Source organism: Poecilia reticulata, linkage group LG13 (genome assembly GCF_000633615.1).
Source record: "Poecilia reticulata strain Guanapo linkage group LG13, Guppy_female_1.0+MT, whole genome shotgun sequence".
Classification (NCBI taxonomy): Eukaryota; Metazoa; Chordata; class Actinopteri; order Cyprinodontiformes; family Poeciliidae; genus Poecilia; species Poecilia reticulata.
The window spans coordinates 9,875,907-9,900,755 of record NC_024343.1 but is presented as its reverse complement, the minus strand read 5'-3'; the positions used below and the strand labels follow the sequence as shown (position 1 = coordinate 9,900,755).

Below are 24,849 nucleotides of genomic sequence, written 5' to 3'. Positions count from 1 at the left end.
TGCTAATGTGGTAGTTTTACTTTTACTTGAGTACATTTGTGTCTGTGTATTTGTACTTTTACTTAAGTACATTTTTTGAGTACTTTCTCCACCACTGCATATGACCTATAGATTTTTTTTTAATTTAAGTACAGATGGCTACGTTGATATTTAAAATCCTATATGTGCATTGCTGTTGAAATATATTTGCTTCTTTAGACTTAAGGCTTTGCTTTTTTTGGCCACACTTAAATGTGTCAGATGATTAAACACATTGCTTTTATAATATAGAAAAAATGTCTTAAGTAATTTGTTAATGGAACAAGTACATTTTCCCTAAAAGTAAGGAATTTACTTAAAACAAGCCTCTATATTTTACAGAAAAGTAACTTCTAAGTTATTGTCTTATTTCAAGTGTATTAAGATGTTTGCTCTAGAAACTAGACCACTAGACCAAAAATGCTTGGTTAGATTTAGTCTTTTTGCAGTGTTCAGATGTTGTGTTTATCCCAAGTGCTCTCACACTCTTCAATTGTGTTGTGAATATGATTTCATATTTGGGTATTATGTGACAAATAAGACTTTCTAATTGTAAGATGTATAATGAATAGAATATTTAATTATGTAAAGAGAAAATTCTCCCAAATCAAAAAATTTTTTGGGCCTCAACGCTACAATGGAATATAACGGCTACTTTAATTGTCCTATTTTGTACATATCCATATTTCAGACCAAGTAATTTAGTTGCTCGGCAGCATTGTTCCAATTAATTATTTAATTATTATTTCGTATCACACTATAAAAACCTGTTTTCATAATAGAAAGGCTGCAGTAGCTAATTGGCCCCAGGGGTCCTGATGACTGTGGGCGCAGTGACCAAGAATGAAGTCAGATTATTCGTAATTAGCATATCAAGTTAATTAAGTCTGACAGATCCAGAATATTGTTAAAACTTTTAAACAGCAAAAAGGTTTAAAGTGACCCCACTCACCCAGCACAACCAGAGGAGACAGGCAGGTTGGAAGTGTTGCCATTGCTGGAAGCAACACTCTTGTGAACAGGAAACATTCCCCCGATGACGACCCTTTTCTTCTCTACATCCTTGTAGCCGCTCAAGTTGAACTTGGCCTTCAGCTTGCAAGTGGATTGAGCCCAAAGAGAGCCGTACGCGCAGAAAAAGCAAAACAATCCGAGCAAGAAGCCTCTCATTTTTGTGCGTCGTCAATGCTCAACAGTCGGGAAAGCTTTCTCTCTCCCCCTCTACAGCAGACAGAGAAGTGAGCAGCAACTTGTGACAGGTGTCTCATCCGTCCTCTGGGGAGAAGAGCTGCAAAGGTAGCCTGACAGATTTAACCGAGTGCAACCAAAGCACAGAGGCAGCAGATAACTGATGAGTCATTTATCTTTAGATGTTGGGACTCAAAAACTAAAGCCTCTGTCATTTTTTTTTGACATCCAACCACTCAAAATCAAAGAATAGCTGCTAAGTCACACATGCTTGAAGCGATGTTCCAGTACATTGATATCCTTTTTGATAAATATAAACTAAATGCTGAACTTTGAGAATTAACATAGACGCACACTTCAGAGTTCGATCATTTCTAAGAAACGACATTTCATCTCCCGGCCTTTGTCTCCTGTAAATATGCTTCATTATTCTGTGCAAACTGCCACAGGCTACAAGTTAATTGTCAGCTGCATGTGCTGACTTGTTAGTCACATGCAATGTTACATTTCACTAACTGTTCCAAGATCGGCCCTTGTCCCAAGAGTGAAGGTTGGCTGTGTGATGGACCTGTTTGCTCTTGTCTCTCGGTCTGGGGGGAGCGACACACCTGAACCTCCAGCAGATAAAGATCCATCTGTTGAAACTGTTAAACTATTTACATCCAACAACATCATGATGTATGATATTTTCAGCCAGAAAGCGTCTACATAAACTGAAGGAACGGTTAGCTTTCTTTTGTGGCATTTGTAGGTTTTGTGATTTATTTTAGGCAGAAATCTAAAGTTTATATAAATTCAACAAAGAATATGTTGAATGTAAAATTGGAAAAGAAACTTAGAAAAATTAGCTTGAAGAAAACACTGTATTCTTCTTAGTTGTACAAATCCACAACATCTTTGGCCTCTTTTGACATTTCACCTTGCCGTGACAATTCAATAGTCACTGGGAAAACCCATCGTTCCCCATGATTCAGCAGGGACAAATTCAACAGCTGTAATTTATAATACTTGTTTTCTAATTGACTTCATTAATCCATGTCTGACAGTTTTGTTTTTTCTGGGATTTATGGTGTTTAGCTTTCTCCAAACAAGTTGTTGTGACTTGGCACATCTCAAATTTAGTTTTATTTAAATCAAATTGCTCAAAAAGTATGTAGATTAATTAAAATACATTCTAAATCATGCTCAATTCGTCTTTCCCTACATACTTTGGTCAGTCTTACCTTCTTGTGATTGTACTAGGCCGTTCACTCCAAGGATAATCGATTCTCCTAGATTGATGGGGTGCAACAATTCTTCACGATCACTTCTGATGTTTTTACATTAGACTCACATTCATCCAACTGCTCTAAAGTGCACATATTCAGTGATGCATAGTTCAGGAGGCAACAAGGAGATAAGTTCTTTGCCCAATTTTACTAAATACTTAAGGATATTAATGTTAAGTTCTGAATTTGAAGAAAAAGAAAATTCTCTTTAAAAAAATTCTTTCAACTCGTATTTAGCAAACCAGCACAACCACTCACCCATTTCTTTGTGCGTGCAAAGGCACGTACAATGTGTTGGTAAACCAAACAGGGAAAATTTAATCTCATTAAATATCAGAGTAGTATCGCTGGTCATAATGTTATGCCATTTCTGGAACAAAGTGACAAATAGTAGAAGTTTTAACATTGAGATCTTTATTAAAGCTCAGTTTTCCATTGTACAAATGTCATAGTTGAAACTGCATGCAGTGGCTTGGTTTGAGGCACGTTACTAAGGAAAAATGAACATCGCTGAGCAAACTTGAAGGAAATAAAAATTAAGGACAATATTGCATAACTTAATCTTATTGAAATTTTTTTAAAAAATCCACTTTAGCTGTTTTATGGGGATTGTGTAACATAGAAACACGCTTACAAAGGCAAAACAGAAGGACAATCACAAACAGCAGTTAAGGTCACCAAAGAGTTGAGTTAACAGAAGGATGAGAGGCACAAAAACAGATGGAGGCATCACATCCAGGGTAAATATCGCTAACAGGAGACTACACGCTTTTTAAAAACTCAGTTAAACCTGAGCACTGTATTCACTGAGGTCTAAATGACGAGACGGGAGACCGGAAATGACGCATCGACAGTTGTGAAAGTGGCCGTGTATACAAGGCGCGACGACGTGAAATGAGGCAGGAGCTGGAGCCGACTCCCTTAAATGGACCTTCAACGCTAAAGAGGGACACAGTTAAGATAAAGTTTCTACTTGATGTTTTATGCTGATGTAGCACCGAGGCTTCATGAGTGAAAAATGTGCAAAAACGTGCCTCTGCACAATGCAGGAGCAGCCAAATCGTCAAACAACGGCAAGTGACACGATGTGGTTAAAAGCTCTTACTACTGTACTTATAGGTTTGATATTAGTCCTTTTGCCTTTATAATCTTCTTCATAAAAAAAGCACACATACTGCAGCATGAGGAGAACAGCATTCTCCTCTCTGGACAGAGTCCAAGTCATTTCACACCAGGAAAAAAAACAAAACAAAAAAAAAAAAGAAACATGAAAATACAGAACAGGCACGTACAAAGTTACCAACGGCATTGGCCTCTTTCCCAGGAGTCATCTCTCTGAAGCCATTGCTGGGTGGACTGCTGTCCAGGAAGGACGCAGAAACAACCCAACAGTTCCAGCCAAACAATCTGAGGAGTCCACAATATTCAACACCACCACAGCATATACTACTTTTGGCAACAAAAAAAAAAAAAAAGGGCTTAAAAATTGATTGGTCATGTAGGCTGCCGATTCAGACAACCTCGGTTGTAACACAGTATGGAGGCGGAGAGGGAGAGAGAGAGTACAAACGGAGGATAGTCTGAAAACATTCTGTACTACAAGAAAGAAATACAAAGCAACAGCTGAAGACTTTCGCCCCCAACCCACTACTGCATTTTTGTTCATGACAACACTGTTTGCTTCTCTTATTTATTTTATTTTTTTTATCCACCCCACAATTAATCTTTAGGCACAACATCGAGTCAACATCACAGCTTCTTACCGCTTGCCTTTAAAGGTTAAGCTCATAAAAGGAAGCAGCGATTTACCTTTGTATAATAGCCAGAACATGTACAGGAATTAAAAATGGACAACGTATTAACCATAACCAACACTACTGGATCCCTACTTCTTAAGAAAGAAAACAAAAACAAAACAACTTAAGACCAGGTAGGCGTGGGAGTGACGAGGAGTGCAGCCGGAGGGGCTTCGTCACAGTACGGTCTGCCTTCCACGGGAATGTCGCAGAGAAAGAGGAGGTAAAGAGGGGTCAGGGGGGAGGAGAGAGGAAGGACAGAGAGAGAGCGGCTCACCGGCCCTCCGGTGTCTGCGGAGAGTGTGTGTGTGAATGTGTGTCCTATTGATATGAAGTCATGACGTGGCTCTATTCCCACTCTGTGGTGCCGGGTGGCTTGGAAGTCAGGTCGTACATCACTCTGGAGATGCCCGGGATTTTCTTGATCTCATTTACCATCTTTAGCACCACCTGGTGGAGTGAGCAAAACCAAGTTGCATCATAAGAGTGTTTCGTTTTTGTCATCGTCGATTCTTTTGACATGCACACAAAAAAAAAAAGCCATTCAAACGAAACAGCGCCTATGTGACAATGTATTCGCCCCCATCGTTCGACATGGACTTTCTAGTTACTCACAAGTTTTGGTCAACTGAGTCAAGTCACAGTGGAGCACCGTTACAATCTAGTCTGTACAATTACGGTATCACTAAAAGTCACACTTGTCTGACACTATTGGGCAAGTTAAAGGATTACAAAGAGCAGCAAATCATGCCTCGATTTCAAGAAATTCAAAAACAGAAACTAAAAAAAAAAAAGATATTCATCATTCTGGATATAGTTAAAAGTCTATTTTCTGAGGTTTTTTTACTCCAGGGAACAATAGTGAGACCCATTTATACATAAATTGCGAATTGAGTGCCAACTAAAACTACTCCCAAGAACACATCAACATCTTAAAAGTCCCAGAAATTTCCAGGACTGAAGTACTGACGCCTCACTTGCTTCAGCTAAAGGAGGCGTTCAGGATTTAACAATAAGAAATAAACTGGGAGTGTGTAAAGGAGAACACCAACTAACCAAAAACAACACAGTGTGCTGGCTCATGTTTCCTACAAAAACATGTTGATGATACTCAAGACTCTCTAGAAAAACAATCTTAAGACTGGAGAGAAAAGTTTAACTTTCTTTGAGGTACTTTTCCTGCTAAGCAAAACAGGAAATGTACTTTTTGATAAAATCAAAAATAATTAAAATCTTTGCAGTCGACTGAATGACGTCTGCACACAGCACCAATAAATCAAATAAGGCTCTAAAAGTTTTATAAACATTTATTCACTAGTAAACGTAGCAGACAGACTTGTGTGGTTTTGCAGAAAGTGTTCAGCAGCGTTTTATGAAGGGGAGTGTAGCATCTTCAGATGCTCATCATGATGGCACTTGTGTTGCTGAGATATTAAACTTTGCAGAACTTGGGAGTGGAGGGACGTTTATTGTCACACAGATTGAACTAATGTCATATTACACACCACTTCATCCGGAACATTTCATTTTCCAGAGTCAGTCAGAGCTAACTAAAGACTTTCACTTTACTCTGCTGCACTACCATTTTATTAAAGGTTACTCATGATGACAACTGCTGGCACCAGCCTGAATCTGCAAAATCCAGAGTTTATAGTCCCTAGTTTGAAAGTACATAATGTGGCAAACTGCATCGTATCATCTTACCTCCTCTGGGATATGGCTACCAGGCATGGCAGCGATGCCCGTCATGAAGTCGCTGGTGATGAACGTGCGGACCACGACGGAGCGCCGGCAGGAAGGCTGCTTCTGCAGGGGGTCTCGGTCAAAATGCAGGGGAGTGAGGATGATCGGCATCTGGCTGATCTTGCCTGAATAACCTGAAATAAAGACAAAGAAAATCCAGGGCAAACCAAATGTTTCTGATTAGAATCAAAAGCATCAGTCTGATAATAAAACCGGTGACGATAGATTTTGTCAAAGAGAATATTAATTAATGCTACAGCCTGATAGGGAGGAATACATATCTGTTTTTAATCTCCTTTGAAGATGTATGAGGGATGCATGAGAGAAATGAGCAGTAAAAATGAATAATTATATTATGATGAAATAAGGAAACGTAATGCTGAGCTTAGCCTTTATATCATAAAAAAAATACCTTTAATGAGAATAATGATTTTACACACATTCGAGTTAACACTCAGTATAAGGCTTTTTTTTAAAAAATACTACTGCTTACATTTAAAAGAAAAGGGATGGATTTAGTTCATGGCACCCAATACACTATTCCTTTACTAAATAGAAAATATATACAGACATCTCAAAAATCTTTACTTTTAAAGAAACCAAAACTTACCAGACTCTCTAAGAATAGAATGAGCCACAAAGTCCGCCTGTCTGAGCGTGCTCAGAACACCGGTGGTCAGGAAAGTTGGGGTAATGTCTGTTGGCGGCTCCTTTACGTGGGACCCAAAAATATACACAACTCTGGAGAAACACATGAGTCACAGCGTTGAGGTTAGGTCTTTTAAAAACACTGAACTCTAAATGTTTCTGCTGACTGAAGAGAGGTTGTGGTGATTTTATTAAATTTTTTTTAGCGTTACCTGTTGATGGTATGGCACATGCGAGGGATGAGTCTGGCCAGGAACATCAGTGATTCCCAGTGAGGAGATTCTTTACTCGTTACACCGCACACATAACTGTAAGACCGACAATCTCCCTGTAACCGAGACAAAACACCATCAAATAAATGGGAACGAAAGTCTTCAGAATTAATTCAGGACATTTGTATAATAAATGGACATTTAAGATGGATAAAGTTTTGTTTTCCTTTTCAGCCCGGGCGCAGAAAGCCGTCTATGTTTAGCCACGGTGTCCCGTCTGGCCCACAGATTGAGGTTTGAGTTAAATTTAAACCTCTGGTCTCTAGTCACAGGGCAACACCTACAGCAAACTCTCTGCCACTGACTGACTTGGGGAATGTTTGTCAGCATTTAGAGCCATTCATCTCCAGCTGATACAAACACTTAAGACAAGAACTTCTTCTGAGCACATTTTCAAAGACAAAAGTAATGAAAGAAAATGTGGTGGTTTTTGTGTGGGCGTGTCTTGTGGGTAACGTCTAAATTACCGTCCCTGCCCAGCAAAAAGCCAACCGCTGGAGACAGACACGGTGTCAGAGTAACTCCGTCTCTGAAGCGATGCTACTTCTTCCTCATAAGTGCAACAGCTGATAGAACAACAGGTAAAAGATATTTCTACAGCTTCTGTCTCAAGGTCCTCTAATCTGTAGATCGTTTTTAATGGTTCAAATATATTTAGAACCAATAAAACCTTAAATCACATGCAGTCTTATTGTCTCTCAAAGAAGAGTAGCAACTTAAGAGACATATTATATGCATACATTTAAGATTTTGGATAGAACAAGAATTATAGGAGACACAATGCTAAAAATAAAACAGCAATCTTTTTGGATGATAATGTAGTGTATCATCCAAAATACATGAGAATGACCATTTATTGTCGTAAACTTGAAAAAAAGAAAAAGTTGTTTGGACAAAAGGAATGGAATAAGGAATTGCCCCAAAGAGGGAGTTTGTAAAAGTAATTAGTTGAAGAGGACAGATTCCTCCTGATTATCTAGTCATTTGGAAACATTTCTTGTCTCACAGTTATAAAACAACTGGAATATTTGATTCATGTAAAGAAAAACTCTTCAATGTGTTTCACTGAAAATTAAAAATTATGACAAACTAAAGTGTAGAGCACTTTAGGTCCCCGATTCCAGAGTTTCACTATATTTGATATGCTGGTTTACCTGGACACCAACAGTTTTGATGGGCAGCAGGAAGGCATTAAGTGAATGAAGGCTGGTGATCTGCAGGAGCTTTTCCTCCTCTTCATCCGATATGCACGACTTGACTCTCTGGAGCAAGGCATGAGGCTGCATGGCAAGGAAACACAAGAAGGTTCAACATGACGAAATGCAGCTGGCTTTGTCCCAACAAACAGAAAAACAAGCCACCTCTGAACAAACAGAAAATGATTTTATCAGCAAACTGAAGATGCTTAAATGTTGTTAGTCATTTTATTTAGGTAAATTCTATATTTTCAGGGCAAAATGGAAAAACCAGATGACAAGGGTGATATTTCTGGGGTGACTAATCAACCAGAAGCATCTCATTATTATTTAAAAAGCAGCCAGATAAAAAAAACAAAAAAACAAAAAGCCACAAAGGTCTTCACTTTTCAGTGTGTCCAAAACTGTCTACAGCACCATGTTGTCTCCATGTTGCATTTTCCCCCAGTTCGTTCTTCCTACAAACTTTCATGTGAGAAATAATGTTACTGCTGGAAAGCAACAGGGAGTTGTCATCAGACTCCGCAGTACGAAATGAACTCGAACACCAAGTATGTTCCTGCAAATTTCAAAGACAACCTTTTTGCAGACAAAGTTTGAGATGCTTGATCAGAATAATAAGAGAGACTCAAGTTATCAGACATGATCTTGTTCAACTGAAGAAGATCTTTAGTTGATTTAAACCAGAGCATGCACACTTTAGAGAAAAGTGTAGCATAAAAGTTAATGATGGCTATCGTATTTTCATAAAGAAAAAAATTGTCTGACTTTTTCACTGACCTTCTTGACACTTGCAGAAAAGTCTGTGACAATTTTGAGGATGTTGTTTGTTTCAGCAAAATCCTTACAAATATAAGGCTCTTCAGCACAAATCACTCTGATGGACAAACCAGGACCTAAAGAAAAAAAAAAAAAACAAGGTAGATTTTAGTAAAAAAAAAAAAAACCCAAAAAACAGTCATGTTTATACTGGTGCCAGAATTGACACTTATGTGAGCAGTTCTTGTTTATATGATTGAAAAAAAGAGAAAGAACAACATTAGATGAAAAGCTTAAAATGCTTAGTTAGTGTGGACTTTATTGATTTAAAAACTGTATACTATAGTGAGAGTGAATGCACATGTGTATATTTTCTTACCAGGAAAGGGATGTCGAGAGACGATCTCCTCTGGCAGGCCCAACTCTCTCCCCAGCGCTCTCACCTCATCTTTATGAAAATCTTTCAAAGGTTCGATTACTTTTCCCTGGACAGAAATAAAAAAAACATATTCAGCATTTTTTTTTTTTTTTTTTTTTACAGTTTTTCACATATTTGTAGATTTAGGTGAAAGGGCAAAAGCAAAACAAACTAACTCATAAGCACAATCAGTAAATATCCACAAACTGTATCTACAAATGCAAAATATCCAGCAGAACCTGTATTTATACTGTGCTGATTAAGCATGAGAGCAGGGAAGCAATTCTTTGGAATACTGAGTTTCAAATTCTTTACCAATTTGTTTTTCAAATTTACTTTCTGAAATTCCAACTTGCATTCAGTAGACAACAAGAACACACACCAGACAGTCCAAGTTAGGTCATAGTAGGAGTTTGTGTGAGCAGGTACCTCGTCTCTGAGTTTGCGGATGAGCTCGGTGTCGTTGTGGTGTGTTTTGATGACCTCTGCCTTTCCGCTGGCAATATGAGAGGCGCTCTCAATGAGATCAGGCCGCAGGGTGCCCTGCGCCAAGAAAACCTCTTCAGGGTTGAGGTTCATTTCTCCAAGCACTTCATTAGCCACCTGTGAAGTGACACAGAGGATCAAATAGTGAACTTATAACATTAACAAGCAACGATGACGCAATCAGTTAGCAAGTCAAAACTCAACGTTTTTGCATTCCTGCTGGTATTTCTGCAATTCTTTCCACAGTTTTACTAATTGAAATAACATTTCTGCTGGTATGACAGTTTTATTTTTCCACATATTGTAAAAAGTCTGTTTCCTTTTAACGCAAAATTACACCTGCGCAGTTTTTAAAAATATTTACTCTGTCTCACATTCCTTGTCCTTGGAGCCATTTTTAAGAACTACGCATTATTTTTATGTTGTCACTTTATTGATACAGTACAGCATATTCTTAGTTTTATTTTATTTTTTTTACATATTCTTTTAGATTTCTGCCAGTCGCTTTGCTGCTGTTACACACAAATTCCCCTAAATGTGGGACAATAAAGAGTATTTTAAAAGAGCAAAAACCGTACAGGACAGTTTCAAACAGAATGATCAAAAAAGCTGCTGCTCACTTTGACAAATGTGTCTCCAATAATCTTCCTTTTCTCTTCAGGATTGGTGGTCATGTTTAAGGTTTTACTGATGCGTTTCCGTGGCGTTCTGTCCTCGTCAGAGATTGGAAGAGTTGTCGTTCCGTTGTAAAAGGTGTGAGCTGCATTTACCACTACAGAAACGAACACACTGACGGTTAATTTATATAGAATGATTACACATGCACAACTCAGTAAATTAAATGGAGAAATAACTTGGGGCGTTTCCAGTAATTCAATTCAAAGTGCAACTCATAGGTCACCATCAAAGGAACATGGATCTCCTTAACACAAACTGTTAAGAGGATATACTGTCAAGAACATCTACATAGTTTTCAATTGCCAAATGTTTCTATATTAAAAAAACTTTTTTGGTCTTTTCATTCAAATTTTCTTTAAAAAAAAAATACACGAGGTTCACTTTTAAATGCGACTGAAAATCTGAATTTTCACATTTATCAACTTATAAATGTGACAACTTAACCACCTTTCTTAAAAGCAAAAACAGATTAGCAAAATCTTCAAATGTTTCCTGTAGAACAGGGGTGCCCAAACTTTTTGAGAGCAAGATCTACTTTTTCTCTCACCAGCCGCCTGAGATCTACCTCATGACACAAAGACATAAAAATTGCAAATTAAACTCTATTGACGTATTTTATATGCGAATATACATCAGTTATAGCTGAAATAATAAAGTGACAGAAAACCTAACGTAGTTTCTTCCTCATTCTGACACTGGGAGCAGCTTACTGGTTTCTCAGTCAGAAGCTGGTTGCAAACCTGACGCCAGCAGGTGTCAGTCAGTCATGGTAGATCTGAAATTTGGTTTGATGACCTCAGTATGAGAAACTACAGAMTGATAGGAGGAACCAAAGAGCCCAGTAAAGGTAAAGGCAAATCTTCTGAAGTCGGGATATAATTAATTTCATTTCACATAATTATCGCGGTAGAATTTGTTAAAACTTAATGAAATATATTTGTCCTATTTGATGTTTGTTGTGACGTATGCTCACAAACGAATGAGGTAATTAGTCCAATTTTGTTGTTTATTGAATGTTCAGAAACAACAGCAGGTGTAACGAGCCACAGCAAAGGTAAAACAATCCGAAAAGACGATCAACTCAAAACCACTCCTATCTTTTTACTCTCTCTCTCTGTCGTTTAAGCACACCCGTTGCCGTGGCAACCGCCTGCGTCCCGCAAGCCGAGCAAAGATTACATTAAAAACACAACATTCAGTCCGTTACGATATCAGGTTTCCAGGTTTGATATTTATTTCTCGATTATTAATAAGCCTTTCATGAACACAGCGGGACCTGTCCAGGGTGACCCCGCCTCTCGCCCGGAACGTTAGCTGGAGATAGGCACCAGCAACCCTCCCGACCCCACTGAGGGACAAGGGTGTAAAGAAAATGGATGGCTGGATGAACACAGCGGTGGTTAAGTAGCTAATTTAAACTCCTGCTCTGCTCGTCAGTCGGTCTTTGAGTCGCCTTTTTTCCTCTTTTTTCCTCTTTTTTTTGTTAATGGAACCGAAACGCACTGAATTGCGCAACACCTTGTTGAAACAATAATTACTGAGATTATAAATTTTAACATGTTTCATTGACTTTTTATAATTATTATTTTTTAATGAAGCTACAAACGTTTTGGATCTTAGTGAATATTTTTGATAAGCCTATCAGAAGAGGACGTGCTGGCCTCAGCGTCCTGGCGGCGTTCAGTTTGTCACCTGCAGAGATTGACTCAAAACCTTTCCGCAATCGACCGGTCAATCGCGATCAACGTATTGGGCACCCCTGCTCCAGTAGAAGATCCAGATAAAAATACTTCTGTAGAAACTACAGAGCAACTAAAAGCGTGTTTCTTACCTTTGAGTTTAATGCCCAGCTTGGTGAGGGCCTCCTCCACACTCAGACTTTCTCTCTTCCTCATGAAGCCGTTGTCGATGTGAACTGCTATCACCTGCTCCTGGTTTAGAGCTTTGTTCAAGAGAGCAGTGCAAACTGTTGAGTCGACTCCACCGCTCAAAAGCACCTGTGGATACCAAGAAATTACTCTGAGTTGAACCAAGGTCAATATTTTATCAATTTAATGTTATTTTACGCGACTAATCATTATGACTTAACCACCTAGTGCGCTGTGAAAAAAATTAGAAGTTTAAAACTCCCGCTAAAGCGCAGAACCAAGTCATGACTTTAATTCAACAGAGTGAATTCAAATCTTGCTACTTATCTTCAAACTACCACAACTGTACCCGCCTCCTAATCAGCTACAGCACTTCACACTAAGTTCAATAGTCAGAAAATATTCTCTTCCAGAAGGAAATCAAAGCAAAAAAAAATTATTCCCTCCAACTTTAGGCAGTTTCACTCACCAGAACTTTAGATGCGCCCACTTTTTCTCTGATTTCATTGATGCAAACCTCCTGCCGGTTGTGCACGGTAAAGTTACTTGTGCAACCCGCAATCTCAAACAGGAAGTTGCGCAGCATCTCCATCCCTCGCTCCGTTAGGTCGACCTCAGGGTGAAACTGGGTCCCATACAGCTTCTTCTGTTCATTAGCAATCCCTAGATTGAAAACAGGGCTCTTAAAAAAAAACAATCATGACCGAACATGTGCCTTTTGAATAAAACCACTCTGACATGCAAAGAATACGCTGCATATTGTTTTTAAAATATGCACAGGAGTTTATGTGTGCTTATAGGTTTTATGACAACAATGCAGATTATGCTAACGCTGGGTAAAGGCCATCTGAAGTGCTCCTCACCAGCGATGATGTTCCCTGACTGAGCCACCACTTTAAAGCCATCAGCCACTTTATCCACGCTGTCACCGTGGGTCAGCAGCACCAGCTCCTCCTTCTGAAGGCCTCTGATAAGAAACACACACACAAGCATCAAATGAAGATATGAAGCGTTTACTGGTCTGTTGGGTGATAGTTATTGCGTACCCCCAGTGTTTGTGGTAGGAGACTAGAATAACAATAAATATGACATTTTTTGTCATAGAGGGAAAAATTTGTCGACACATATTTCTGATCAAATGTTTTTTTTTTAAATTGTGTGAAAAATTGCATCTTTCAAGAAGAAATAAAATGTAAAGGAATGAATGTGATTCTAAAGATTACCTATTGTTAAACTTATATAAATAAGTAAGTCTGCAATGTAGTTAAGATTAGTTTAGATTTAAAGTTGAGTGAAATGTGCTGCAGAGCAAGTAAAGCTGGAATGATTAACTGGATTGTGACGAATCAATTATCAACTAATTTAGTAATTGATTGTTAACTACAAGATACAAACTTCAAAAAAGGTTATTTGTTGAAAACAACATTTTCACATTAATGTAATTTTTTTTTACTACAAATGCATAATTTGGACTGTAAATAGAATGCCATGTTCTTTTTCTTTTAGGCAAGAAAATGTTTATTTAAAACAGGATTTGAATTATTTGTTTAGTAAGGTTTTTAAAAAATATTTATAATATTATATAAAATCTGCAGAATGTGCCAGTTTTTTTATCTGTTTAATTGGTCCATCATCAGAATAATCGATTACTAAAATAATCGTTTGCTGCAGTCCTTAAGCCAAGAGAATTTACATGAATTTTTAAAAAGTACATATTTCATAATAACAGCCTTTGAACTAATATTTTTTTGCAACAATTACGTTTTCATACTTCAGATAGTTAATGTATAAAAAGTTTCTACAATACCTGAAAAGGGAGCACGTGTTGTCCAGCACAATGTTGAACACTCCATCCTCCCTTACGCTCTTTTTATGGACTGTACCGCCGAAAACTTTATTCATCATCTATGGCAAACAAACATAGAGTTAATAATTACACACCGACTCAGTTATGGTGCGCTTGAAATACAGTAAATCATTTCAGAGAGTAGAGGAAATATTGCTGTTCCTTATCTTAAGAGGCAAACAGCAGCTTCAAGTGTGAAGCATAGATAAAGCTACCTGCATCCCATAGCAGATGCCAAGTACGGGCTTCCCTATGGTGAATATGGCCTGGTCGAAATAGGGAGCATCTTCTGCATAAACAGAGGCTGGACCTCCTGAAATAATGATGGCTCTAAGGAGTGAAAAGAGAGAGACAGGAAAAACCATAAAGACAATACAAAACCACAAAACACCTTCACACTTCAATTTAAAGAAAGCATACAAAAAGGGAGAAAAATTATAAAATAAAGGCACTCCCCTCCCCCCAGGGTCCTCACCTGTAACCCTGTTCTCTGAGGGCAAAGGCAGGGGTCTCTAAAGGGAGGATCTCTGAGCGGACAAACAGCTCCCGCACTCGTCTGTCGATCACCTTCCCATATTGTGCTCCTGCATCCAGGATGGCAACCGCCCCCTCGCAAGATCCGTTCTGCGCTGAGGTGCCGATATCCAGCTGTGGATGGAGTTTCACAGACACATTAACATGTTGATCAAATCTCATCTGTTTTCATATCTTTAAAAAGAGAAACACATGCGAGTTACACAAGCACAGACTTAAAACTCAAGTGTCAATGCCAAGTTGGTAGTTCTGCACGAGAGCCGGCACAGTGAAGTCAACCTCTCCAAAACTTTCCTGCGCTCCATCTTTAACCTCCTTGCGGAAAATGTGACTCACAAATAGGCGTAACGTGATTAGGAACATGTGAGCCACAACATCTAGACAGACAGGCACTCTTTTAAAACATGCTGCAACCATTCAGAAAAATCATGTGAAACCTCAAGCTAGTCAAGGGTTATTAGCTCGAGCAGCTTCCTAAATGGACATTTTGGTCCAGTGAAACTGGAGCTAAATGAGGGAAACCGGGATTTCAGGGAAAGATGTTGATAGAGATTACCAAAAACAGAAACAATATTACAAAAAAACTTGTTTATGAAACACTAAAGTACTAAACATCCCACAGTGCATTGCTCTATCCATCATCATTATCTTCTGATAATGAGAGAATAGCAAATCTAGCCGGGCATGACTCCTTTTTGTAACATCTGGACCATTTATCTAGTCAGAGTCTTAATGTGTTACATTAAAATTTCTAGTGAAATATACCCCTTTATAAGCTGATGAGGAAAAAAGGTTCATGGACTACAAGTATTTAAAAGGATATTGAGTCATGTTTACTCTAGGATCTTGGTCCATGTCGAGGTATTTTGCACCATTTGTTTTATCATATGCTTGAGTGACAAACACACATCAGTTGAGGACCTACAGAAATGGAAGCGCCAGTAAACCAATATACCACATCAAAACAAACCCATGAAGAGCATAAAACCAGAAATATGACCCACGTGAAAAGTGAAAGCATATTTTTAGTCGTTTCTAAAATGCATAATATGCTGTTCTAATACCTAGAGGTGGGATAGAAATATTTAGTAACCAAGAATGCTCAGGAAAAGTACTTACCAGATGACCCTCTGACATCGCAGTAGTAGTCAGTGTCAGTTTTAAGTTTGCTCAAACTAGCCTCGTCAGATTGTTAGCAGACTGACACTTAAAGTGACGTTATTTTAGCTCAAACTGAGTGACAGCAGCCTTGCAAAGTAAACGAGATGGACGCAAGTTAACGTTTTAGTTTCGAAGCCGATCCTGCGGCTAAAATAAATAAATATGATGTAATTATTACACTGTTAACGATACTGTCCTAACATATTCATCCCGGCTAACGCTTGCTAGCTAGTGGTAGCGTGCTAGCGAGCGAAGAACACACAGTAAGGAGCGTTAGCCTGTTAGCAGCACGGTTACCACAGCTATGCTAAAACCCACGTCGCGCCAGCAGCTGCAGGCACCTACTCGACGAAGACGCAAATGGTGGGAAAAATATGTGACAGACTTGCTTCATGTCAGATGAGTCTGATATATGACGCGTAGCTAGTTAGCAGTTATGAGCAACATGTAAATGGGGAAACTGCAACAGGCACACAGCGGACTACCCGCAGCTCCGCGGGGCTGTTAACATGCTGACTAACTTTCCCCCCCTTGAGGTACACAGAGGCCGTCTATAAACCGCGGGTACTACGGCTTCCGACATCAAGTCACCCGGGCCACTCGGTACTAGAGTCGCGGCGCGGAGTAACCTATCCACTGACCTTGCTGTCTCCGTTGCACAGAGCCATGGGGGTCTGCCGCTGTGTTCAGTGTTCCCCTTCGCCTCACTGTCCCAGGTCTCACACTGAAAGAGGGCTGCTGGTTAGCTCCTGGATCAGCACGCCGACTACTGCTGGAGAGGCAGACTGTGCTGTGGGTCTAGTGAAGCTCCGCTTTCTCCCCTCATGGGTGGAGCGCAAAGTGAAATTCAACAGATAGTAAAGGGGAAGGGTAGGACTGTCTCTGCGTTGGAGGTTGAGAATCAGCCAACAACAAATGGAGACGGCCCTTTTAATTACCTTTAAACAATAATAATAAACGGTGGGTTTGTATATACACAGAGCTTAAATACCGTGGCGCTAGCCAACAGATGCTTTATCCTTTTATATAATTCAAAAAGTATTTTTTTAAAATTAATTGTTGTTGTTACTCATCAGAATTTCTTCAAAGAGTTGACTCAAACATCCCAACTCTTAGCCCGTGAGGATGCAACGAGGCATTTGTATCGAACAAATGCAAGATTTGCAGTGTACAATGAAGCATTGATGAATGCCTTTCCATCTTCTTCAAAGACAACCAGGAGGGTGTGTTTCTCTTCATTCCAGCTATTTTGTTTTACCTGGAAGGAAGTTGAAATCTTACCTCATATGACCTTTGGGGGGGAAAAAAGAGTTATATATTTTGCACAGAGCTAATGCAGATTGGATTATGTTGAGAAAAAACATTCCCTAAACTAGCTCATATAGGTATAAAATCCAAGTGGAAGGATGTATCAAAGTTTCACCTGAAGGTCAAATGGTTTTCAACTCTGACCTCTGAGGTTCAGGGCTGGATCAGATTCATTGAATCTGTTTGCAACATGGATGTTTGAAGACCTTCAATTATTCAAGCAACATTTGTGGGTTGGAATTTATTGAATCTGTCTTTAAAATTTAATCCACAGCACTTTAAAAAAAATGTTCTAGCAGCTATTCTCAAAATTATTTCATCGACAAAAATGCCTGCAGATTGGTAGATGCACCAGGTAAACATGCAACAGATATCTTCAGACATGAAATAATTTAAGCATGGTAGGTCTAGTGAAATAGGGGTGAAAATATGGTGTTGTGATAGCATCCCTTCATCTCAAAGTATATCTCGGTAAGTGGTGGTAATGGCAGCTTTACACCGGTCCTTTCATCACATGCCGTGTCATTAAAATAAGCCTCCGTCTTGTCACATGTTTGCGGATGGGATAAGCAAATTCACATGGGCTCAAACCAACCCACAAGCCTGACCATGTCGTTATTCATTACATCTTAATTTAATGTGGGGTCATGGGTGCATCATGACCCCTGCTCAGATAGGAGGAGATGCAGACAGCTAAGAATTAAATCACAAAATAGTATTTAATCACAATGTGATTAAACACTATCTAGATTAAGCAAAATAATAATTTCAAACAATGTTATCCCTGAATAAAATTTGTGCAGTCATCTTTTTTTAATTAACAGTTCTGAAGTAATATGCCTTCTCTAATATATACAAGGAATGGGTTCTTTTAATAGTGTAGTGTTTTCATTTGTTCTAGCTTGCAATTTAAACATTTTAATCCAAAAATATTGTGGCCATAAAATAAACAAAAGTAGAGCATGGCTAAGGGGGAAAAACTATTTAAAATGCCTTTATTTGATGGCGATTGAAGTAAAATCACTCTCGTTTAAGACTAAACTTTGTAATGAAGTTCAGTGTTCATCAGGATCATGTCTGCTGCTGCATGTATTCCTGTTGTATTTTTGATTTAACCAGCTGAATAAACAAGCGACATTCCACCGGTCATTTTGTTACAACAAAGAAAAGTGTGGTTGTTGATGCTCAAAAGTCTGACAATCCATCCTGGAGACTACAAACTCATAAACCAGTAAAACTGAATTTTTACCATTCCATTTAACTGGATGGTGTTTTACTGTAGTTACTTTTTATTTTGGTATTAAAAGTTGTTGCTTTTATCTTACAATGCATCTCTGTTTATTATGGATGAGAGCCAATTGTACGTTATTGCAGTTTGTCAATTTGCATTTAGTTTTTCCTGTTTAATTTGTCTTTTTTTTCTGTCTGCAAAAATATATCTGGATGTTTTATTTAGAAGAAATGAGTACAATCAATATCAAAATAATGACAAAACGTTTAGATTTTTATTTTATTTTTCCCATTTCGTTTTTGCATTAAACATAACATTATTATTATTATTATTATTATTATTATTATTATTATTATTATTATTATTATTATTATTATTATTATTATTATTATTATTATTATTATTATCTTCTCTCTTTTTTTTCCTCCTCTCGGAAGACAGGCGTTGGATTTGTTCCCTTCCAAAGTAAAAAACCTTCCGTATTTTTGCTCATTGCTTCTGAAGAGGAACTTCGTGCAGTGACGTTTTCAGACACGTCAGCTAAAGTTACCCGGACACATTTCCGTGCTGCACACAACGCTCTTCTTGGCTGTCCTGTGTTTTTGTCCACCGATGTGTTTTTAAGTTAAACGGTAGTCTAATTATTTCTCTTTGTTCATTTTATCTGTTAGGACGTTACCATGTTTTAGCCGAACAATCTTATGAAACAAGCCGCTGATTGACTCATTCATTCCTCTAATTTTGTGTGTTTGTTTCTGCTTTGGCATGCTGTCATCACCAGGTATGCATGAACCCATCCGCTTTTCTTTTTCTTTTCTTTTGTGCATGATTTGTGCCTGTTTCAGAGTTCATTCTGGTTGTTTGTGAGCGTACAATGTTGTTTATTTTTAAACGACACCAGAGTGAAACCAGCAAACCTCACATGTTAATTTTTCACTGACTTGGCTTATAATTATACTTCCTGTTAGAGATCAATGCATGTATCCTTGACATTTTTAAAATGTAGCACATTTTGATGATTCTTCTCAAACCTTAAATCAAACCTGCTTCTGAATGTGTTTCTTCCTTTCCGCCGTTTTTTCAATGGATTTCAATAATTTATTTACATTTATCTTTCCAACCATGGCACATTTGGAGAAGACATTAGCTGATTTACCCAGAAGCCTCAAAAAACAGACTAGTTTTACGGGTCTTTTTATTTTCTTCTTCCAGGTTTATTGTGGGCACAGCAGGTTTGATGCCCTCTGCTCCATCATGGAGCCCTCAGATTTGACGACACGCAGAAACGGGCGACAGAGGAGAGTACCCGGTGCCTCCACCCTGTCTGAGCACATCGGCTCTATGGACAGAGGGGAAACGAGTTCTCCTGAGCCGGAGACGGAAGAGGAGGCTGACGGCCTCATCAGGAGCTCAGACACAGAGAACAGGAGGCGTCACCGGGTTCAGCCGGGTATCCGTGGTGAACTGGGGAATATATCACTTCTCCTGTTCCTCTATGTGCTGCAGGGGATTCCCTTGGGACTGGCTGGCAGCATCCCTCTAATTTTACAGAGCAAGAGTGTCAGCTACAAAGACCAAGCCTTCTTCAGCTTTGTCTTCTGGCCGTTCAGTTTGAAGCTTTTCTGGGCACCGCTGGTGGACGCCCTGTACTTCAGCAGGTTTGGGAGAAGGTAGAATGGAAACCCAAGTACAGATGATACTGTTATATATGCTTTTGTTTTCGTCTCTGAGCTTGTTGTCATGTGTTTCTGCAGGAAGTCGTGGCTGGTGCCCACTCAGTACCTGCTGGGGCTGTTCATGCTCTATCTTTCGGCAACAGTCACCTCACTGCTGCAGAGCGAGGAGGGGCCCAAGGTGGGCACGCTCACCGCAGTCTTCTTCATGCTTGCCTTCCTGGCAGCCACACAGGTAACCATTAATAAGCACACATATGCAGTGCTTTACAAAAGTTTTCATGTCTCCATAAATTGTTTCACCTTAAAGGTAGAGCTCCATAGAATTATGAAGTGGAAAGATAAAATGTGCTACTTTTGTTTCAAAAATAATGAAATGAAAAAAATTATTTTCTTTTGCTAAAGAAAATTCTATAAATACAAAACTTAAAACTTCTTTCTCTCTGTCTCTCTGTCTCTCTCCCCCCTCTCTTTCTTTCTCTCTCTCTCTCTCTTTCTGTGTACTAGGATATAGCTGTGGATGGCTGGGCCCTCACCATGTTGTCTAGAGAAAATGTGGGCTATGCGTCTACCTGCAACTCGGTAGGCCAGACGGCGGGGTACTTCCTGGGGAACGTGCTCTTTCTGGCTCTGGAGTCTGCTGAATTTTGCAACAAGTACCTCAGAATAGTGCCCAAAGACACTGGCATCGTCACCCTGCCAGGTACATGGACACAAACCACTGTTGAATTCTGAGGTGTGGTGTAAAAAATATATATAATCATAAATTATTTTAAAATGTTTTACTTTAACTTTTCCTGTAACATTCAAATTAAAATCAAACAAATCTGCTAGGGATGGTTTTTTTTTGTTTGTTTTAAAAAGCTGCAGTAATCTGGTTGCATAAAGGGGGCACACCTTTACACTAATACTTCTTTGACACACCTTTGACTTCATTTCAACATTTCGTGTTTCTTGGTACAAACCTCTCATCAATTACTGGAAATCAGACTGAATTGAAATAAACCTCAGCTGTCCAGCTCTTCTTTTAACTCAATGATCTGCACATACAAATGTATCAGACTACCTAACCATTCCACAGAAATATATACCTAACATAGCACAGGCAAGGCGGGTACCAATAGTTGGAAAGAATGCACTGCAGCGGTGAAATTATTAAACTTGCACATCATTTTAGTGACAAAACAGCAACACAGAAGAGGCTGTTGGGATCTCTGGTTTTAGAAGAAGGAATTTAGTAAGAAAGGAGGTTTGAAGACTGACAGTAAACATCCTGGACTGACTACAATATTCCCAAACCTTGTGGGTGAATGCATTATGGTCTGAAGAAACCAAACTTCTGTTATTATGCCAAGCATACGTCTAAAACCGCAAAGGTTTGAAGCATCTTTGCAAGGCAGAGTGGGCAAATGTCGTATAAGATCTGCTGATGTATTGAAAACGATTGTTTTTCTTATTTCTGCTAGGTTTAGGCAGATGATTTAAGTCAATCTCTTGTTCTTCTGTTGCAGATTTTTTATTTTTCTGGGGGGTGATATTCCTAGTCTCCACTACCCTCGTGGCCATCCTCAAAAGGGAGAACGATCACAGCAGAGGCAGGGGGAACGTCCCAGAAGAGACTCAGGGTGTCACGGAAACCTACAGGCTCCTGTTCTCCATCATCAAGATGCCCACAGTCTTCACTTTTTGTTCACTGCTCCTCACAGCTAAAGTACAGAACTGCTAACAGCAAGATGATTGGTGTTGTCATCATGAAGAAAATTCATGGTGAAAATATCTTTTTTTTTTTTTTTTGCATTAGATCGGTTTCTCTGCAGCAGATGCTGTTACAGGTCTGAAGCTGGTGGAGGCTGGAGTCCCCAAAGAGCAGCTGGCGCTCCTGGCGGTTCCCATGGTGCCTCTGCAAATCCTTCTGCCAGTGATCATCAGCAGATACACGGCGGGGCCCCGACCCCTTGATGTCTTTTATAAAGCCTTTCCATTCCGGTAAGCGCTCACGTAAAGCGCAGAAGTCGACTCGCTTTGAGTTTGTACGCAGTAAGCAAAGAGCTAGCGGAGTCCTGTTCTGTTACGCAGGTTGCTTATCGGGCTTGAGTACGCTCTGCTGGTATGGTGGACCCCCCATGTGAAACAAGAAGGAGGATTCCCACTTTACTACTACGCCATAGTCCTGCTCAGCTATGCATTGCATCAGGTTTGTTGTTTTTCTCTGTTTGTCTCTGCTGGTTGCCCTGCTTAACTACAACCATCAAATCCAGTCTGACTTCCTGAAACCTGCTCAAATAAACCGGATGATGATCGTTCGCAAACCTCTGACAGTAAATCACTTAAACACCTTGTTTTTTAATGTGGTGTCCCTAGGTGGCGCTGTACAGCATGTATGTGGCCTGCATGGCCTTCCACGCCAAAGTGAGTGACCCCCTCATAGGAGGGACTTACATGACGCTGCTGAACACGGTCACTAACCTGGGAGGAAACTGGCCCTCCACAGTGGCTCTGTGGATGGTCGACCCCCTGACCTCTAAGGAGTGCCAGGGGGCCATAGGACAGAGCTGCAGCTCGTCACTGGAGGCAGGGGTGAGTGGCATGCGAGAGGGCGGAAAACCACAAGGTGTGTTTTTATTTATAAACTAAACCCCTCTTTTTTTTTTTTTCTTCCCCCCCCTCCAGTTGTGCGTCAAGGAAGGAGGCGTTTGTGTGACGACCATGGACGGATACTACGTGGAGTCTGTGGTGTGTGTCGTCATCGGTTTGCTGTGGTGGCTGTGGCTGGGGAAGAGGATGAGGCGGCTGCAGGAGCAGAGCTCGTCGGCGTGGAGATGCAGGGTGAACCAGTGATACGAATCCTACAAACATTTCAGTAGTGAGCTGCACCTTCAGTTTCTCCTCCGAAACCAGCTGGACTCACAGTCGTTCCCACACAGCAACGTTTTGCTCTGGTCTGGCTTTTTCGCCGCCAGATCGAGGAGACACTTACCATTAAACATGCCACTTTAATGTACACACATATGAAGCAAGCCACCATCGCCGTCTTCTTTTTTTTTTTTTTTTTTTTTTTTACTATTGACGCCGTCTTATAAAGTGTCCTAGTAGATTTTTACCATGTTGTGCTGCTTAAGCAAAACCAAACAAAGGCTGGGTCAAAGAAGATCTTGACAATTTTTTTTTTTAAATCTGAAAAAAGAATTTTTTTTAAGACGCTTTATGGGTTTTAGTACTTCATCTTCAAACCCATCTATCTTTCTTATATGAAAGGAATATTCACAGAGCAGATGCACTAATCTTAACTCAAAGCACATGTGAAGATTTCTCCTCATATCCCTGACCTGAACTACGAAGCAGGAAAAGAGTCTCAGTGCAGTTCAGAGGGAAACGGTTAGAGAAATAGGGCGCGGTTACGTACTGTATAAATGTTTTAAAAAGAAGACAGATAAAAAAGAATATCTACAGTATGCAGAAATATCTTCTCTTCATTTTCCCTGTTTCAGTTATACTAAGGAGAACATTTTGGGAGACATCTTACTATAATACTTATAGTAGTTGATGTTTATTTTCATTTAAATTTTCATATTTTCATACAAAGGAATACAATAATTTTTTGTCTCCTCCACTGTAAAAGGGTGCAGCATTAAATATTTGTTTGTACCGTCATATCAGTCGTATTAGTTATAGAGTTGGACCAATCAAGCCGCTGCCAGTTCCTGGTTTTCTTTGACCTCTGACCTGCCGGTTTCTGTTCGTCCTCTGACTGTAGTACAGAAGAGAAAAACAGGGGTGGTAAGTTCTTTGATAGGTGTTGTAGTTTTGTATTCAAAAGAAAATGAAGGAATGACACGATTATCCCCATTTATGCACAAAATTGATCTGATTTTGTTTTATAATCTCAGAAAATGTGCATTATAGCATCTGCTGCTGGTTCAGATGTTTATGTCCTGAAAATAGCAAAGAAATGTTTGCTGATTAAGATTGCAATTTGAAATCCTAGGTGGCAGAAAATTAACTTTAACTTAGAAGGCATAATTGCTGGTAAATATGCCGAGAGTGGAATAAATTCACTTTTATTCCACTCCTCTGGCTCCTGCATGTAAACTCCTGGCCACTGTAATCTCTCACACGTGGATTTCTGCTGCACTAATCCAGCAGCACGAATACCAGATTACGATGAAAATGCTAACAGTATGAATACGTTAGCATCAGTTGCTACATTCCAAACGTGTGCTACCGCTGTTACCATGGTGATATACTGTGCAGCCTAATTTAGGAAGTTACAGCAGAGACGGTGACTTGCACAAGCTGCATCCAACAGAACAAGACTGAAACTTGGCCACCAGATGAGACGCACACGTTTAAATAAATTGTAAACAATCAGCGCTACAGCTGCTTTTATCGCGTAGCCGTTAGCTAGATCAATAATTTACACAGAAATAACGAGCATATTTTATTTCCTTTGACTGTGTTGCTTTCAGCGGACTGAAAATATTACTTTGATTTCATGTTACTCTAAAAATAGAGTCATTACGGTGGACGGTGTTGTGATCCCAACTCAGGACGTTAGAACAGATTATAGTGACAGTGTTGCGAGATGTGACACTGAAGTACTGCAGAGCGGGATGGATACACTCAAACAGGTGTTACGTCAATCCGCGTTTTCCCATCAGATACGGTTCCCCTTGCGTCTTCTTGCCGCTCCGCCCCGCCCACGCGGCAAAATACGCGCGTGCTCGTGATGAGCACCGAGAAAGCACGCGCGTAGGGAAC

The 24,849-nt window shown here is 39.6% G+C and overlaps 3 protein-coding genes across 7 annotated transcripts in view; 1 reads left to right on the top strand and 2 right to left on the bottom strand.

The window, feature by feature from the left end:
- vmn2r1 (vomeronasal 2, receptor 1) overlaps window positions 1-1,925 on the bottom strand; it is a 16,004-nt gene extending 14,079 nt beyond the window's left edge. Inside the window, exon 1 of one of the 2 annotated variants that reach the window (XM_017308085.1) lies at window positions 971-1,925. In XM_017308085.1, the coding sequence (XP_017163574.1) occupies window positions 971-1,188 (218 nt within the window). In that variant the 5' untranslated portion in view covers window positions 1,189-1,925. The remainder of the gene's footprint in view (window positions 1-970) is intronic. The other variant, XM_008425312.2, reaches the window with a different exon arrangement.
- A 942-nt stretch (window positions 1,926-2,867) lies between these two features.
- gmps (guanine monophosphate synthase) lies at window positions 2,868-16,823 on the bottom strand. Of its 2 annotated transcripts, none has more exons than XM_008425310.2 (16): window positions 16,521-16,823; window positions 14,660-14,832; window positions 14,400-14,514; window positions 14,146-14,243; window positions 13,202-13,305; window positions 12,808-13,001; window positions 12,302-12,467; window positions 10,413-10,564; window positions 9,736-9,909; window positions 9,268-9,373; window positions 8,910-9,025; window positions 8,088-8,213; window positions 6,874-6,989; window positions 6,624-6,754; window positions 5,975-6,147; window positions 2,868-4,720 (listed from the first exon to the last, which is right to left on the bottom strand). In XM_008425310.2, the coding sequence occupies exons 1-16, from the start codon at window positions 16,545-16,547 to the stop codon at window positions 4,619-4,621; spliced, it is 2,073 nt and encodes a 690-aa protein (XP_008423532.1). In that variant the 5' UTR covers window positions 16,548-16,823; the 3' UTR covers window positions 2,868-4,618. The 2 variants fall into 2 exon arrangements, with proteins under 2 accessions (XP_008423532.1, XP_008423533.1); XM_008425311.2 differs by lacking the exon at window positions 16,521-16,823 and adding an exon at window positions 15,838-16,411.
- Window positions 16,824-17,033: 210 nt separating this feature from the next.
- On the top strand, window positions 17,034-23,115 carry slc33a1 (solute carrier family 33 member 1). Of its 3 annotated transcripts, none has more exons than XM_008425307.2 (9): window positions 17,034-17,102; window positions 19,631-20,088; window positions 20,173-20,326; window positions 20,599-20,794; window positions 21,603-21,802; window positions 21,893-22,077; window positions 22,168-22,285; window positions 22,453-22,668; window positions 22,762-23,115. In XM_008425307.2, exons 1-9 carry the CDS (start codon window positions 17,064-17,066, stop codon window positions 22,927-22,929), a joined length of 1,734 nt encoding a protein of 577 aa, XP_008423529.1. In that variant the 5' UTR covers window positions 17,034-17,063; the 3' UTR covers window positions 22,930-23,115. The 3 variants fall into 3 exon arrangements, with proteins under 3 accessions (XP_008423529.1, XP_008423530.1, XP_008423531.1); XM_008425308.1 differs by lacking the exon at window positions 17,034-17,102 and adding an exon at window positions 18,947-19,050; XM_008425309.2 differs by lacking the exon at window positions 17,034-17,102 and adding an exon at window positions 18,949-19,199.
- The last annotated feature ends 1,734 nt before the right edge of the window (window positions 23,116-24,849 follow it).